This window comes from Emydura macquarii, unplaced genomic scaffold (genome assembly GCF_026122565.2).
Source record: "Emydura macquarii macquarii isolate MOO-44397 ecotype Brisbane River unplaced genomic scaffold, CSIRO-AGI_Emac_v2 contig_1851, whole genome shotgun sequence".
Lineage (NCBI taxonomy): Eukaryota > Metazoa > Chordata > Testudines > Chelidae > Emydura > Emydura macquarii.
In genome coordinates this window covers 221,402-236,661 of record NW_027131988.1, presented here as the reverse complement: position 1 = coordinate 236,661, position 15,260 = coordinate 221,402, and the positions used below count along the sequence as shown (strand labels likewise).

Sequence of the window (15,260 nt, the reverse complement as noted above, 5' to 3'; positions counted from 1 at the left end):
CAGGTGCAAGGGGCCCGGGGAGAGAAGCCAGGGATACACCTGATGAGTCACCAGGACTTCCTCATGTGACTCTGGACTCCATTTTGGTTCCTGTGAAATTCCACAAGCAGCGTGGAAAGGGCCAGAGGACATATAAGGCAGAGGCCTGGGATCTATTTTGTCTTCAGTCCTGTTCAGCTTCAGCCACCTGTCTATCTCTGGATCAAGTCATCTGCAACTGAAGCTGTGAAACAAAGGATTGAGACCCATACAGGTACTGGATGTACACCAGAGGGACTATACCAGGCTGCTAACTCCACAATTCTTCTAGAAACCAGTTATCTATGGACTTTCAAATCATTTGTATGTATCTGATTGCTTTAATCCTGTAACATTTCTTTTGTTTTTGTTCCTTTCTTTTTATAATAAACCTTCAGTTTTAGTTACTAAAGGATTGGCTGGCAGCGTGGTATTTTGGGTAAGATTCAAACTTATATTGATCTGGTGCTGTGGCTGAGCCTTTGGGGTCAGGTGGAACCTTTTTGGTAAAGAGCATAGAGTTTAAATAACTGGTCTCTTTACTGGACCTACTGTTTGGGGGCCGGAAACTGAAATGCAGTAAAGGGGAGTGTGTACATCTTTATTTTGGCTTCTTGATAACCGGTTCGGGGAATCGGAAACACAGTTCATAGCTGGTTGTGAAGTCTGACTTCAGTGTCACCCACCAATGTTGGGAGAATCTGCTCTCCTTTTGCAGCCTCCCCTGATCTTGGTATTTTCAGGTGGCTACCCTGGGCATGGAAGGTTCACAGTGGCGTAGTCGGCAGGATCCACAGAACCAGAACATTTGGGTTTTGGATCAGAACCTCACGCTATTGCAAATTTTAAAATTTGATACTGAGAGTGTTAAAGATTAAAGTTAGTTAAGATGAGTGAGCAGAGATTATATGATGCTATGAACACAAAAGAGCTTAAACAGTTATGTATGAAGAGAGAAATAACCCTTAAAAGGGATATCTCAAAACAGAGAATGAGAGATCTGCTCAAGGACAATGATCTGAGAACAGGGTCTCCAGCTGACTCCCCCACAGTGGTAGCAGCTGCGGAAGATGGGCAGCAAGCCTGGAAAGATAGCCGGCGTCTTCAGCATGAGAGAGAAATGGCAGAATTTCACTTGTGGGAAAAGCAAAAGGCAGCTGAGATAGCCGAGCGAGCTGAGGAAAGGGCTCATCAAAGACTGATGGAAGCAGCCAGAATCCAGATCCGGATCCAGGAAGGGAAAAGGGTCTGCTGCAGCCATGTGAGAATTGTTCGCTTCTCACCTTCAAAGATCTGGAAAGAATCTGTCCCGTTTACAGAGATAATGAGGATATTGAAGAGTATTTGTCTACTTTGGAAAGATTTTGTGATATTCATCAGGTTCCTGACAAGAGAAGAATGCCTGTTCTCCTCACCAAATTGACTGGAAGAGTCAGGAAGGTATTTAATGAAATGGAGTTAGAGAATACATTGGATTATGTAAAGTTTAAAGAAGCGGTATTGCAAAGGTTTAAAATTATTCCCGAGTCTTATAGGCTGAAATTTAGAAATGTTAAGCTGTCTGATAATGTTCCCTTGGGTATAAGAAAAAGTGGGTTGAGGGGGCAAATGAGTCAATGCCAGGGTCAATGGGATGGTATGTACTGGATGGAGGGATTCAACCTCCGAAATTACCTTAGTTAAAAGGAATTAGTCCAGGAGGAGGATTATTTGCCAGATAGGAGTGTGAATTTGGTGGCACTTTCTGAATACAAGGTAAAGGTGCCCTTAGCAAAGATCCATTTCGAGTGGGAAGATTTTCTAGGTGACATGGTGGTGGGAGTTCCAGAGCTTCTCCCAGCAGATGTTTTAATAGGCAATGATATTGTAGTTATTAGTAGGAGTGTCAATGTCATAACCCAGTCCCCAAAAAAGGATGAATGTAAATCTCCTGTGTTACCTGTAATCAACGGGGAAGTTTGTGAAGGAGGGGTGCATGACTCCCAGTTGTCTGTGTCTAGGCAGGCATGCTGTGACAAGGAAGAGAGTGTCTCTAGCCTTGGGATTGTGGAAAACAGCAGCTTGTCAGTTCAGAAAAGCAGTTCATCTGCTGAGGGAGAAACTGTCTCCAAATGCTGTCTGTGGGGAGTGGCGCTTTGCCTGTTAAGGAAGCCACCCCAATCTCCAAAAATTTGTCCAGGTACAGCCATGTCGGCTGGGACAAAGGGGAGAAAATTTCAAATTGTTTGAATGTTAAGGATAGCAGTTGATCTGCTGGGGGAGAGTTGGTCTGCAGTGTTCTGTCTGTGAAGCAGGCAGAAAGAACCTCTCAGCTTATGCTGATGCAGGATTTGTCAGTTGTACCAGAGTTGGTTCTGGACTTAACTGAAACCCAGAAAGAACAAACTCCCCGACTGGAAATTTCCTGTTGTGCAAGAGCAGCTCAGCAACCAGCTCCCAGCACAGCCGCGGCGCCCACATGCAGAGGGGCAGAGCTGACGTGCCGATGGCGGGGGGCAGAGTGGGCCGGGGCCTAGCTGGGAGGACAAGCCGGGCTGGGAGATTTCTTCATGCCCGGCCATCGGGGCTGGCCCCAATGCTCCGAAGGGACTGTGTTTCTTTTAGATATAGGTATTTCCCTTCTGCATCTCAGCGCTATGTGAGGGGCCCTCTTATTACCAGCCCCACGTCCCATCCCAGAGGTGGCTGCACGTCAGCAGCAGGAGAGGGATCCCTGTATAAGTAGCCCCCACGCACCATCCAAGAGATGGCTGCATCTTAGCACAGGGAGAGTGGTGCCTCTGTAAACAGCCCCCACACTCCACCCAGACTCAGCTGCATCCCAGTTCTTCAATGGACAGACAGTAGCTGTGGCTGTCCCTGGAATGCAGCTTCCTCTACTGACACCGGCTGAACCGGGTCTCAGCACCAGGGAATCTGCTTTGTGGGGCAGCCCCAGACTCAGGGTTCCTAGTAGCTGTGAGGGCGTTTGAGGAACTGAGAGAGAGAAAACAAACGTCTGTGCTCAGTGGACTGGCTGCGGTTTGCAGATGTCTCCCCTGCTGAGACACCCAGGTCCCATTCCCACCCCACAGAGCCAGCCTGCCTCCCACCCTGGGGCGTATAACAGCCAACCTCCCCTAGGGGGCAAAGGCTCCGTGCTCCATTCCCCGCCCCACAGAGCCAGCCAGTCCCTGCCCTGAGGCAGATCGGCGCTGTCTCCTCCTAGAGGGAAAAGTCCCCGTGCCCCATTCCCACCCCCTGACTAAGTCCCCCTCGGTGGGGCCGGAAGCCGGCTCTGCGTGGGGCATGGCCTGTATCTGTGTGACAATCTCTCTTCTTGGCCACAGAGATTTCCAGCGACTGGAACCGGGCTAGACAAGATGTTCTAGGGCCATATTCACACACTGACTTCCCCTTCCTGTCTTGAAATCTCTCATCTCACCCCAGCCCTCGCCCTGACACTCGCGCCCGCTCCCTCCCAAGCACATCCCCTCACACCCAGTACTGGCCATTGGAGCCGGGATTCACCGTCCATCCTAACCGGGCACCTGCTGTTCCAGTGCGCTGTTCCCAGCCCACCCACACCAGAGGCGGACGCATCTCACTCCGGGTAAGTGTTTAGTGTCTGCACCATGTACAATATGTTCAGAGGTGCCAGTTGCTATCGTTAAGACATTATCTTGTTACTGGAAGAAGCAGTAATAAAGGGTTACAGGGGGAGAGGGGAGGAGAGCAGGACTCCTGGGTTCTATCCCAGCTCTGGGAGGGGAGTGGGGTGCAGAGGGGCTCAGAGCCAGGAACCTTGCTCCTGTCCCTGGCTCTGGGAGGTGAGGAGAGTCTACTGGGTTAGAGCTGGGGATGGGGGCGGGGAGCCAGGACTCCTGGGTTCTATATCCAGCCCCAAAAGCAATGTGCCGCCTGCCCCTGTTGCAGGGAGGCCACAGGTAGCCCCAGGCAGAGGGAGGGGAAGTCGGCAGGAGGCTGGTGCTGAATTTCTGTGGGAGCATCTCACCTTGTCCCCCGCCAGCTCCATTTATGCTTTTGGGTTCCTGTGCATGCCGCTTCCCCAGCTCCGAGTCACAGACCCAGGGGAGCCAGAGCTGCAGGGGCCGGTGCTGGGCTCCTCTCTGCAGCTCTAGGGGTGAGTAGAACTGGGGGGGGGAGGGAAATGGATGGTCTGCGGAGACTGGTCAGTGCTCCTCAATCCCGACCCGCAGGCCCCTGCTCCCCCAGCTCTGAGATCCCCACCCCCACAGCTCCGCCAGGGCCCTTCACGCCCAGGAGGGTCCTACCCCAGGACTCCCCCACCACAGGGGTCACACTGGAGCCGTCGGCTCGGGGGTGGGGTGCGCACGTAGAGCAGGGACTCCCCCAGCTCTCATCTCTGAGCGTCCTTCCCAAAAACACCTGAGGGCAGCCAGGGACGGTGGGAAATGCAGCTACTGGGTTCCCCTTCCCCAGGAGGTGAGTCTGGAGTGGGGGAGGTGCAGGCACTGTGGAGGGGGCAGCTATAGGTACCCCACGGGGAGCACATCGGTGTAAACACCCCATTGCCCCTGAGGATGTGGGTCCGTTCAAAGAGGGGCCATACCAGACACAAACCCCTGAGGATCCCAGACGCCAATCAGGGTAGGATAGCCCCCCCCAGGACAGGGATGGGGGTTGGGTCGTTTGGGGCCACCAATCCCCTGCTTCCCCAGCCACAAGGACCCGTCCCACCCTGCTCTGGGCTCGGGGCAGGGCATAGGCCATTGGGGGAATCCGGGCTGAGACCCGCCCAGATCGCTGCACCAGTGACCAGCTGCAAGGCTCCAGAACTCCAGCCTTGCCCAGAGGGGGAACCTCCCTCTGATTGGCTGCCCTCCCCGCTTGTCTGACTCCCAGGGAATAGCAGCCAATGAGGATTGTTTTAGGAGGGAAACTGCTCCTCCCTCCCCTCAGGAGCTGGCAGGAGTTTTCAGGTAGGGCAGGGGAGCGACACCAGCACCTGGCGGGGAGGAGCCGACGGGCCGCACACAACAGGGTGTCGGAGACGAAGCCCAAACCTGGCGATTGTCACAGCCGATCTCGGGAGTTTCCAGCCTTTTTTAGCCACTCGCGCGATTCTCGAGCCAATCTCGGGCGTTTTCAGACAATGTCACGACGTTTAGAGTAAATCTGCGGGTTTTCAGTGAATTTCAGGGGATTTTCTGCCAGTGCCGTGCTGCTCCCTGACATCTCGGGAGTTTTAGTGGATCCCAGAATCCTGGCACCACAGAACCACAGGGCTGGAGGGGATCTCGAGGGGCGTCTGGCCTGAGCCCTGCCCGGATGCAGGGTTTGTTGTGTGTAACCCGCCCCAGACAGACGCTGTCCAGCCTCCTCTCCACACCTCCAGTGAAGGAGCTGCCACCATCGCCGAGGCCTCTGCTCCGCTGTGCTGCTGCTCTCACCGTCAGGACGTTTTTCTGAGGTTTCCTCTAACTCTGCTCTGCTCTAGCGTGCTGAGGTTGTGACCCACCCCGACGCCCAGATCCTTCTCCGCAGGGCTGCTGCCAAACTGTATCTGCGCATTTGGTTTTTCTTCCCTAACTGCGGGACCTGACATTGGAGTTTGTTCAATTTCATTTTGTTGCCTATAGACCGGTTCTCCCATTTATCAAGATCCCTCTGAATTCCGGCTCTCTCCTCCAAAGTGCTGGCAGCTGTCAGGCTGTCTGGATGGGGGGGGCCCCTGAGGTGTATTCAGGAGCTCCGATTACTCCTTTCTACACCAGTCTCGCGTTGGGGGTGTCATGCGGGCTGGCTTGAGTGGGGGGGCATTTAGTATATTGTGTGACATCAGAATGGCAGAATCATAATAATCCATGTGGGATATGCCATGTCAGGTACTGTTCGGAAGGTTATAATGTGCTAAGTAAGATAATCATACTTATGTCCATGTGTAATATGTGACATGGAAGTTATAGATGTATTGGAGATATCTGTGTTTTAAATTGTGCTGCCTGGGCAACACCCCAGATAGGAAGGCTGCAGAACAATGGCCTGCGTAATGGCCCATTAAGGCATTCCCAGGTGCAAGGGGCCCGGAGGGAGAAGCCAGCATCACCAGTGAGTCACCAGAACCATTTTAGCTCCTGTAAGTTTCACAGGCCACATGACCGAAAGACAGAGGGTATATAAGATCAAACCACAGAATCCATTCTGTCTATTATCCTGTCCAGCTGCAGACACACACCTACCTCTGGATCTATTCATCTTGCAACTGAACCGAAGGACTTAGACCCATCCAGGTACTGGATGTGTACCAGAGGGAACTATACAAGCTGCAACTCCACATTTCTTCCGGAAACCTGATGTAAATGGACTTTTAATCATTTGTATATCTGTGATATAATCTAACCCTTTAACATTTCTCTCATGGTTTATTTCTTTCTTTTTGCAATAAACCTTTAGTTTTAGTTACTAAAGGATTGGCTGGCAGCGTGGTATGTTAGGTAAGATCCAAACTTATATTGATCTGGTGCTGTGGTTGACCCCTTGGGGTCAGAGGGAACCTTTTTAGCAAAAAGCAGAGAGTTCAAGTAACTGCTCTCTTTGCTGGACCTAGTGCTGATTTGGGAGCCTGGAGCTGAAATGCACTAAAGGGGGCTCTGTGTGTTTGTGCACTGGCTTCTGTGGGGATTGAGAAGCGTAGTTTGTGGCTGGTTGGGAAGTCTGGCTTCAGTGTCACCCACCAATGCGTGGAGAATCTGCTCTCCGTTTGCAGCCTGCCCTGCCCTTGGCGTTATCAGTTGGCTACCATGGGCACGGATGGGTCACAGCAGCCCTCCCTACTTTGTGTCATCAGCAAATGTGATGTTCTCTATGCCTGTGTCCAGGGCATTAATAAAGCACCGCGCCCAGAGCAGATCCCTGTGGAATCCCACTCGAGACCTCCCTCCAATCTGACATCCTTCCATGAATCGTTACTCTTCATTTGCGGTTCTTTAACCATCCGTGTATCCACTTAACGGTCGTTCTGCCGAGCCCACATTTCTCCAGCTCACGTAGCGCAATGTCACGTGGGAATGTGTCAAAGCCTTGCTGAAGTCCAGGTATATTATGTCCCCCGCATTCCCCCGTCCACCAAACCAGGTGTCCTGCCAAGGAAGGAAATCAAGCTGGTTCGGCAGGACTTGTCCTTGGTCAGTCCACGCTGGCTGCTAGTGATCACCCGTCACCCTCCAGGAATTCACAAATCGAATCTTTTATACATTGCTCTAGCAGTTCCCCAGGTATCTAGAACAGGCTGACTGGTCTGTAGTTCCCTGCATCCTCCTTTACCCTGTCATACATCGGCCCTACACTAGCCCTTCTCCAGTTTTCTGGGACTTCTCCTGTCATCCAGGAGTTTCTAAATATTATTTCCAGTGGCTCTGAGATTTCTTCAGCTAATTCCTTCAGTGCCCTCGTGTGAATAGCACCCGGCCCCGCTGATTTGAATTTATTCAAATTGCTCAGAAGGTCTCTGACATGTTTTTTGGTTGTCCCGATCTGCTTCCCTTCCCCCGATTGCCTGCGGTAACTTCGCCGTCCCTCCGGTCACGGGCTGTTTTTTGTGAGAAGACTGAAGCAAGGCAGGCACTGAGCAGCTCTGCTGCCGATCAGCTCCCGTTACCAGCTCGTGATTGTCTGCCCAATCGCATGATTCCTACACAAAATCTCAGGATTTTTACCCAATTTAAGGATTTCTTTGGCTCAACATGTCAGGACCATCTGGTGATTTGGGGATTTTGGGGGGTGACCCAGCTGCCAGCAGCTCCAGGATCAGCCCCTGCAGAGCCCGGCAACACTGATGGCCCCAAGGCCAGATCTGTCCCCCCCAGACGGCCTCTGCTCTCACATTCCCACCACCCGTCTGTCTCTAGGTCTGTCCCAGCCGGACACCCCAGCCATGGGCCGAGCCCTGCCGCCGTGTCAGGATGCCAGGGAACAGGAGATCGTGACTCAGGGGCCATCCAATGGGACAGGGGGTGCGGCTCCTCCGGCAGCCATGCTGAGGGCCCTGCTCCTCGCCCTGCTCTGGAGGGGTAAGTAAGCGGCGCCTGCAGCCCCAGCGCAGGGGGGAGCAGAGCCCGTGCTGAGCAGGGCTGGGTCTGTGCCACGACTTGGAAGGGAGACTGGCCAGAGGGGGAGGGGAACCAGTGCCCCAGTGCGGCGCTAGGGGCTCTGAGTGGCAGGAGGGGGCTTGTTGTACGGATGGAAACTAAATGTCGTGACATTTGGTGGAGGACCCGTCACCCAGGGCTGGGCTCGCTGGGGCTGCGGGTCGGGAGTGAGGGGCACCGGCAGGGCGGGGCGGGGGGAGCTCAGGGTTGGTCTGTTCTCTCCATCGGTCCCAGTTTGGTCTCTCTGTCCCTGCAGGGTCCCTGGCCCAAGAACCTGGTTATTCCCTGACGGTGCCGCCGTCGGTGTCGGTGCAGGAGGGTCTCTGCGTTCTCGTCCCCTGCACCTTCACGTACCCAGCCCGGTACGACAGAGAGAATCCCCAGGACAAACTCTATGGACACTGGTTCAAGGGTTCTTCTAATGTGGGCCAGGATCAGCTCGTGGCCAGCAGTGAACCCAGCCGGGGGGTGTCGCAGGAGACCCGGGGCCAATTCCGGCTGGTGGGGGATCCTGCGCGTGGCGACTGCTCCCTGCAAATCGACGACGCCCGACAGACGGACGCAGGGAGCTATTTCCTTAGAGTCGAGAGAGGATCATTTAAATACAGCTACCGCGTCTCTACCGGTTACACTGAGCCTCGGATCTCCGTGCTGAGTAAGTGGAGCCGCATCCACCTCTCCTCACAGCCCCTGAGCCAGCCCTGCCTGGGGCCCGGTCTGGGCCAGTCCCGCTGGAGGTGAAGGTCCCGTGCCCCAAGGTAATTCTCTCCCCGTGTCTCAGGGCTGACGGAGAAGCCAGAGATCCAGATCTCACCGGCGCTGGGGCTGCCAGAGATGCTGGTGGCCGGGGAGATGGTGACTGTGACCTGCACGGCCCCCGGGCGCTGCTCCGGGACCCCTCCCCAAATCAGCTGGATGGGGCCGTTCAGCGACACAGCCAGGGACGTCTCGGTCTCACTGGCGAATGGCACCAGGGCCCACAGCTCCGAGCTGCGCTTCACACCCGCCCGGGGCGATGATGGGAAGAATCTCACCTGCACCGTCACTTACAGCCCAGCACCGGGACCTTCCACCAGCAGAGCCTTCAGCCTCCAAGTCGGCTGTGAGTGACCCCGGCCCCTCCACCCCGGCCGCCCCAGCCCCTTCTGCTGGGATCCCCACCCCTGCACTAGCCCAGACCTGCCCCCTACCCCCTCCCTACTAACCCTCTGCTGGGATCCCCACCCCCCACGATTCACCCCCAGCCAATATTACCCCGGCCCCTCCCCCTGATATCTTGGAGCCCCTCCTCTCTTGGGATTATCACCCCTTCACTCCCCACCCGGCTGTGGCAACCCCCTCCCAGCTGCACCCCCAGATCTCCGTCCCTCCTCGGCTGGGATCCTCCCCAGCCCCGGCCTCCCCATTTCCCAGAATCCTCCTCTGCATGGATCCACCCCCCATTCCAGCCCCCGCTTGCTGGGCTTCCCCCCCACACCGGCCAGCCACCCCAGTTCCCCTGCGATCCCCCTGGGCTATCCCACCGCGTCTCCTCCACCACCACCACCCGCTGCCAGGAGCTGTGGATGCTCTGTGTGGGGCAGAGTGTGAACGCGACCCCGTCGCTGTCCGGCACTAACCAGCGTTAAACCCGCGCCGGGCTCCGTGTCCAGAGACCTCAGCCGGCCCTGCCCCAGGCACAGCCCCACTGACGGCCTGTGAGCCCCACGTTGCAGATCCAGGGCAGAGGGAAACGCAGCAACTGCCCTTGTGATGAGAACGATCAAGTCTGGCATCGTAGCCACGTCCCTTGTTCCCGTCAGCCCCAGACAGATTTCACAGGGACCCCGTGTGGGAGCCCAGACCCCAGCCCCAGCCCACACATCTGCACCCCCCTCGCACGACATGCCCAGGCTGCCAGCACAGACCCACAGCCCGACCCCCACCCAACTCACCCAGGCCCCGGGACTCGGCGCCGTGGGTCTCTGATGGCCGTGCGATCCTGCCCGGCCAGGCCTGGCCCCTGGGTACCAGCTCGGCTGTTCCGGGCGTGGCTTTTAGCCGCCCCTCTGGGTGCAGGCTCGCGGCAGCGTTACAAAATACACGGCCTGGCCGGCCACGCCAGGCTCCTGGCAAAAGCCGAGGGACGGGAGAGAAATGAACCGGGGAGAGGCAGAGGACCCCCAAAGGGGCGAGTCTGATGTCCCGGGTGGGGGCAGGGATTCAGCCGGAGCCGGCGGAGGGGCCGGAGTGGTTCAGATCTGTCTCTGCCGCCCTCGGGAGGACGTGTTTGGGGACCGGGACGCCGAGCGCCCGGCTCCCAGCAGACTGTGGCACCGAGATGGTGACGCTCGCCCCAGCACCAGGTATTTTTTTCAGAACCCAACAGCGAGCGACGGGCAGAGCAGCCCGGCCCCTCGTTACTGCGTCTGCCAATTAGGCCTCATTTTGGACCCCTCGATTTTGGCCCATTGGGTTTCGATCCACACGGTTCTGGTTCCCAGGCGTGACCCTAACTCAGCCCTGGGGCTACGTCAGGCGCCTTTCGGGCTGGACTCACTTCGGCCTCTTGCTTCCGTGTCCCAGCCACGGTTCCTGCCCAGGGGATTGTGACACTTCAGGAACGTTCCCGTCTCCCCGCTGGGCTCACAAGGAGGGTCAATGTCCAGGCTCAGTGATGACGAGATCCCCCCGCTGCTGTCCAGCCCCCTGACCCCACGTCTGGTTTGTGTTGCAGATCCACCCGGGCCCCCCAACATCACCTGGACCCTGACCAGGAACCAACACCCCGGTGAGAGGCTGCGCTGCGAGTCCTGGGCGTCAGCGAGCGCGTCCTAGGTCCTGCTCTGCCCGCGCTCAGGGCCAGGGGCCAGGCTCAGCCGGGCCAGGCCGGTTCGTGCCCAGAGGGGGACCCCGGGGAAAGCCTCAGGGCTGCAGGGAGGGTGGTGGGAGGTGCAGGCCGGGGTCCTTCTGTCTCCAGACTCCAGTGCGGTGCTAGGGGCCGCTGGCCAGCAGGAGGAGATGGGTTAGGAAGTGATCTCTGCAACGGAGACCTGCTGCCATGGACATTCACCGGGATTGTGGGCCCCACTGCAGAGGGGCCGTGTCTCTCCACTGGGGGAGAGTCCCTGTATAACTCACACCCCACCACAGAGGTGGCTGCATCTTGGCTCCTTCACAGTGGATGTCTGGCGGGACCTAACCCACCTGCTGATCTCTTCCAGTGCTGGGCCCGGTCGTGCAGGGAGCTGATGGCGCTGGTCTGTGTCTGGAGACCCAGGAGGGTGACTCGCTGACCCTGATCTGTGAGGCTTGGAGCAAACCCATGGCCACCGTGAACTGGACCAAAGCCAACGAGTCCTTGAGTTCCGGCCCGGGAGGGGTCGGGCTCCTGGAGCTGTCGAATCTCAGCAGAGGGGACGCTGGGGAGTATCGGTGCTGGGCAAAGAATCTCTATGGGTCGGCCAGCCGGGCCCTGCGTGTGCATGTGCAGGGTGAGGTGCTGGGGCCGTGCTTCAGGGAGTGGGGCGGGGGGGGTGGTCAATAAGGGTGCTTGGCTGCAGGAGTGGGATCAGGGGTCACTGGAGGGTGTTGGGCTGCTGGGGGCAGAGAGGGCCAGTTCCACCCAGGAGCAGGGTGGGGGGCACTGGGGAGCCCTGGGCTCCAGGCAGTGGGGCGGAAGAAGCTGTAAGGGGAGCCCGGCTGCAGGCATTGGGACGCGGCTCCGTGGGGGGCTGTACTGCAGGGTGCGGGGTGGTAGCTCTGTCGGGGTGTGGGGCTGGGGTATGTGGGGGTCGCTCTCCAATCTAATACGTTGCTGTGGGTATTTCAGCCCTAGAGATGACTCTGCAAGTCACTGTCTCCAGAGCTAACAGGAGCGACCCCCAGCTATTCCCAGGTATCGCTAGAGGGCAGGGTGTGGGGGAAGGGGCCTTTCCCCTCTAGGGGACTGTGGCCCCGATCCAGCCACTGTGCAGAGACTGGCTGGCTCAGGTGCGAGTGGCTCCGTGTTATTCCCATCCCCAGAGCTCTCCACCCCGGTGGTGAACGGCTCGCAGCTCACAGCCCCGGAGGGCGACTCCCTGCGGTTCCTTTGCTCCGTCACCAGCAGGTCCCCGGCCACGCTGGCCTGGCTGAGGGGGGGCCGAGCCATCAAGGACACGATCTCAGTGGGGGAGAATCAGCTGCAGCTGGAGCTGCCCAACATGACGGCCGAGGACGGGGGGCTGTACGGGTGCCAGGCCCAGAGCCAGGAGAGCTCTGCCCAGGGGACGTTCCAGCTGCTCATCGAGTGTGAGTGGGGTTAACCTGCGTGACTCTCTGCCCCTGGGTATGAGCCGGGTCAGCTGACAGCACTCCCCCTACTGGGCATTAGCGGGGTTACCCCAAGGGACTCCTTGCCACTGGGTGTGAGTAGAACTAACCCCTGGGAAGCTGACACTGGAGACCAGTGGTGTAAACCCATGGGACTCCTCGCCATTGAGTATTAGCAGGTGTCACGTGGTGCCTGGCCCCTTTAAACAGAGACAGAGCCAGCATTAAGGAGGCGGCTCCAAGGCCCGTGAGCGCTCAGGCTGATGGCGGAGCAGCAGGTGGGTTGGTGTGAAGCGCAGCGAGCCAAGGATGGGGCTGGATCAGCGCCCAGGGGCCAGCCAAAGAGACACCCCAGGGCAGAAGAACCTTCCTCTTTCGTGGTCCTCTCAGCTTGGCCTTTGTTACCCCTAGGGGAGGTTTGCTGGTGACTTGTTACAGTTGGGCTAACCTGTGGGACTCCCTGCCACTGGTTATTACTAAGGTTAACCCGTGGGACTCCCTGCCACTGGGTTTCTCTGACTATTGCCATTGTGTCTCCTGCTCTCCCCAGACAGCCCCCGGCTGGGGATCAGGCTGAACTCGTCCTGCCAGCGCCAGGGGCCCCGCGTCAGCTGCAGCTGCTCCCTGCGCTCCCACCCCCTACCCCGGCTCCAGTGGCAGGTGGACGGGGAGGTCTGGGCTGGGAACAACTCGTGGGGGGCCCTGCAGGTCAGCTCCTGGGCCGATGGGGACGAGGCCGTCAGCACCCTGAACTGGACGGGGAGCGGGGACAGCGGCCCTAGGATCTTCTGCCTCGGCTCCAACCCCTATGGGACCTACGCCGCCCTGCACTTCGACCTCAGCCCCCCAGAGGGAGGTGAGACAATCGGACTCCTGGGTTCTGTCTGGGACTCAGGGAGAGGAGTGGGGGCTAGTGGTTAGAACAGGGGGCTGAGGTCCAGGACTCCTGGGTTTTCTTCTCAGCCATGCCTCACGCTGTGTGATTTTTGCAGTTGCGGAGGAGCCTGCCAGGCTGCTGGGCCTCGGGGTGGCCTGTGGGCTGGGGATCGCCGTCGGCTGCTTCCTTCTCGGGTGCTGCGTGGTCAAGTGAGTCTGACGCCTCCTACCCCGTCCCCCAGCTGCTCCCCCACGATCCCTCGCAGATCCCCTGCCATCCCGCAGGGCTATGCCAGCCCTCCCCCACAGTGAGACCCCCCCAACCCCTCTCCTGGGCTATCCCAGTCCCCTTCCCTCTAGCTTCCCCCTGTGGGTGCCCCCCCCATGGCTATTCTACCCCTCCACTCCCCGCTCACACCTCCTGGGTCCATCCTTGATCCGTTTCCCTGCAGGCTGTGGAGCCGAGGGCCGGCATCTCCCAGTGCCGTGGCTAAGGAGACAGCTAACGGGACCCAGGGGGAGCACCCGGCTGACGACGCCGGCCTGATCTATAGTAACATCAGCAACCTCCCCATGGTAGGTACCTGGGACTGCCCTTCCCACCCGCCCCATCTCTGCCCCCCACTTCTTCTCTTCCCCCCTGTTTCCGACCCTCTTCACTAATGCACGAATATCAACCAGCCTTTCTCCGGGGAATCCAACCCTCCAGTCGTGCCCGGTGCAAGAAATGCACAAACTCCCCACTCAACATCGTGGGTTCCGGCGTGCAGCCTGCAGAAAATGCATCTCATCCCAGGGGTCTTGCTCAGACAGGCGGAAAGGCAGCGAATGCATTCATGTGCTTGCACAAAGCGCACGGGACTAGATCGTGGCTGAAATGCTGCGAACTCCTGGGCATCTCCCGAATGCACCAACCGGGCAAGAAATGCATTTCTGTGGCTGCCTGCTATGGTGTGAGGTGCCTGTGATCAGCCAATGCATGCACAGTGCACTGGGAGTTTTGCAAATATATGCAGCATGCAGAAAATGCAGCACACGCATCGGCGTAGATTACGTAGCTACAAGATGTGTGGGATGAAATACTGCATGCACGGTGCGTGAAATGCACACAGCCCCATGCAACTTTCTAATGCGTGGCCCGTGCAGGCAATGCAGAGAATGAATTAACTGAGCTGGTGCTGACATAGGGTGCAGGGATTCGGCTCATGCCTGCAGCATGTGTAAAACACACCCAATCCTGTGTGTCGTGCTAGTCCATGCCCGGTGTAGGAAATTCATTTGCATGCAGGGAGGGGGAAATAATGCCCAGGAAACCCCATGCAATCAGCTCTGCAGGGTGGATCCAAGTCTCCTGCACTGCCTGGTGTCTCTACCTTGCTTCTCGCTCAGGATGGCACGACTCTGGCAGCTCGCCTGACCAAAGGCATCCAGGACGGGGCCGCAGCAGCGCAGGACCCGTCAGGCCCCGGGGAGCTGGCGGAGCTGCACTACGCCTCCATCAACTTCTCCAAGGTGCAGCACAAAGGGCAGCAACCCCTGCAGGAACCTGCCATGGAATACTCCGAGATCCAGCTGAAATAGCCCCGTCGCGCTGTGGCCCGGGCTGGGCTGGAGATGCTCAGCCCATGCCGGGGGCAGATGGTCACAGCGAGGAGGGAAGGGGGTCGGGAGTCAGGGATCAGTCCCGGGATGGGGGAAACCTGGGTGCAAATCCCTGCTCCTCCCGGGACTCAGGGCAGAGTCAAGTAGGCCTTGGAGGTGCTGGAGCGCTGCATTGTGGGGAGGCATCTCAGAGACCTCTGCAGCTGGGTCCCAAAAGCCTGCACACAATGTACAACCCCAAACCCCCCAAAACCCCACTGCCCCAGGGGGAAAGAGACCCTCTCACTCCTCAGCTACAGAGCATCTCCTGTCTATCTTGCCTGAGCCCTCACCAACTCGTTTCACGGATGGACAGGATTT

At 57.9% G+C, this 15,260-nt stretch overlaps 1 protein-coding gene across 1 annotated transcript; it reads left to right on the top strand.

Annotated features, from left to right (window-relative positions):
• The first annotated feature begins 1,009 nt into the window (after positions 1 to 1,009).
• On the top strand, positions 1,010 to 14,879 carry LOC137159326 (sialic acid-binding Ig-like lectin 11). The gene is made up of 12 exons (XM_067557485.1): positions 1,010 to 1,358; positions 7,890 to 8,051; positions 8,386 to 8,784; positions 8,911 to 9,231; positions 10,846 to 10,899; positions 11,333 to 11,602; positions 11,941 to 12,006; positions 12,135 to 12,401; positions 12,973 to 13,278; positions 13,415 to 13,508; positions 13,751 to 13,874; positions 14,688 to 14,879. Exons 1-12 carry the CDS (start codon positions 1,010 to 1,012, stop codon positions 14,877 to 14,879), a joined length of 2,604 nt encoding a protein of 867 aa, XP_067413586.1.
• The last annotated feature ends 381 nt before the right edge of the window (positions 14,880 to 15,260 follow it).

Bases quoted from the DNA above. Each gene is read 5' to 3' on its own strand.
- LOC137159326 (XM_067557485.1), top strand. From the start codon at position 1,010: ATGAGAGATCTGCTCAAGGACAATGATCTGAGAACAGGGTCTCCAGCT. The intron at 8,785-8,910 runs GTAAGTGGAGCC...CCCGTGTCTCAG, and splicing joins GCCTCGGATCTCCGTGCTGA to GGCTGACGGAGAAGCCAGAG. The intron at 10,900-11,332 runs GTGAGAGGCTGC...GATCTCTTCCAG, and splicing joins GACCAGGAACCAACACCCCG to TGCTGGGCCCGGTCGTGCAG.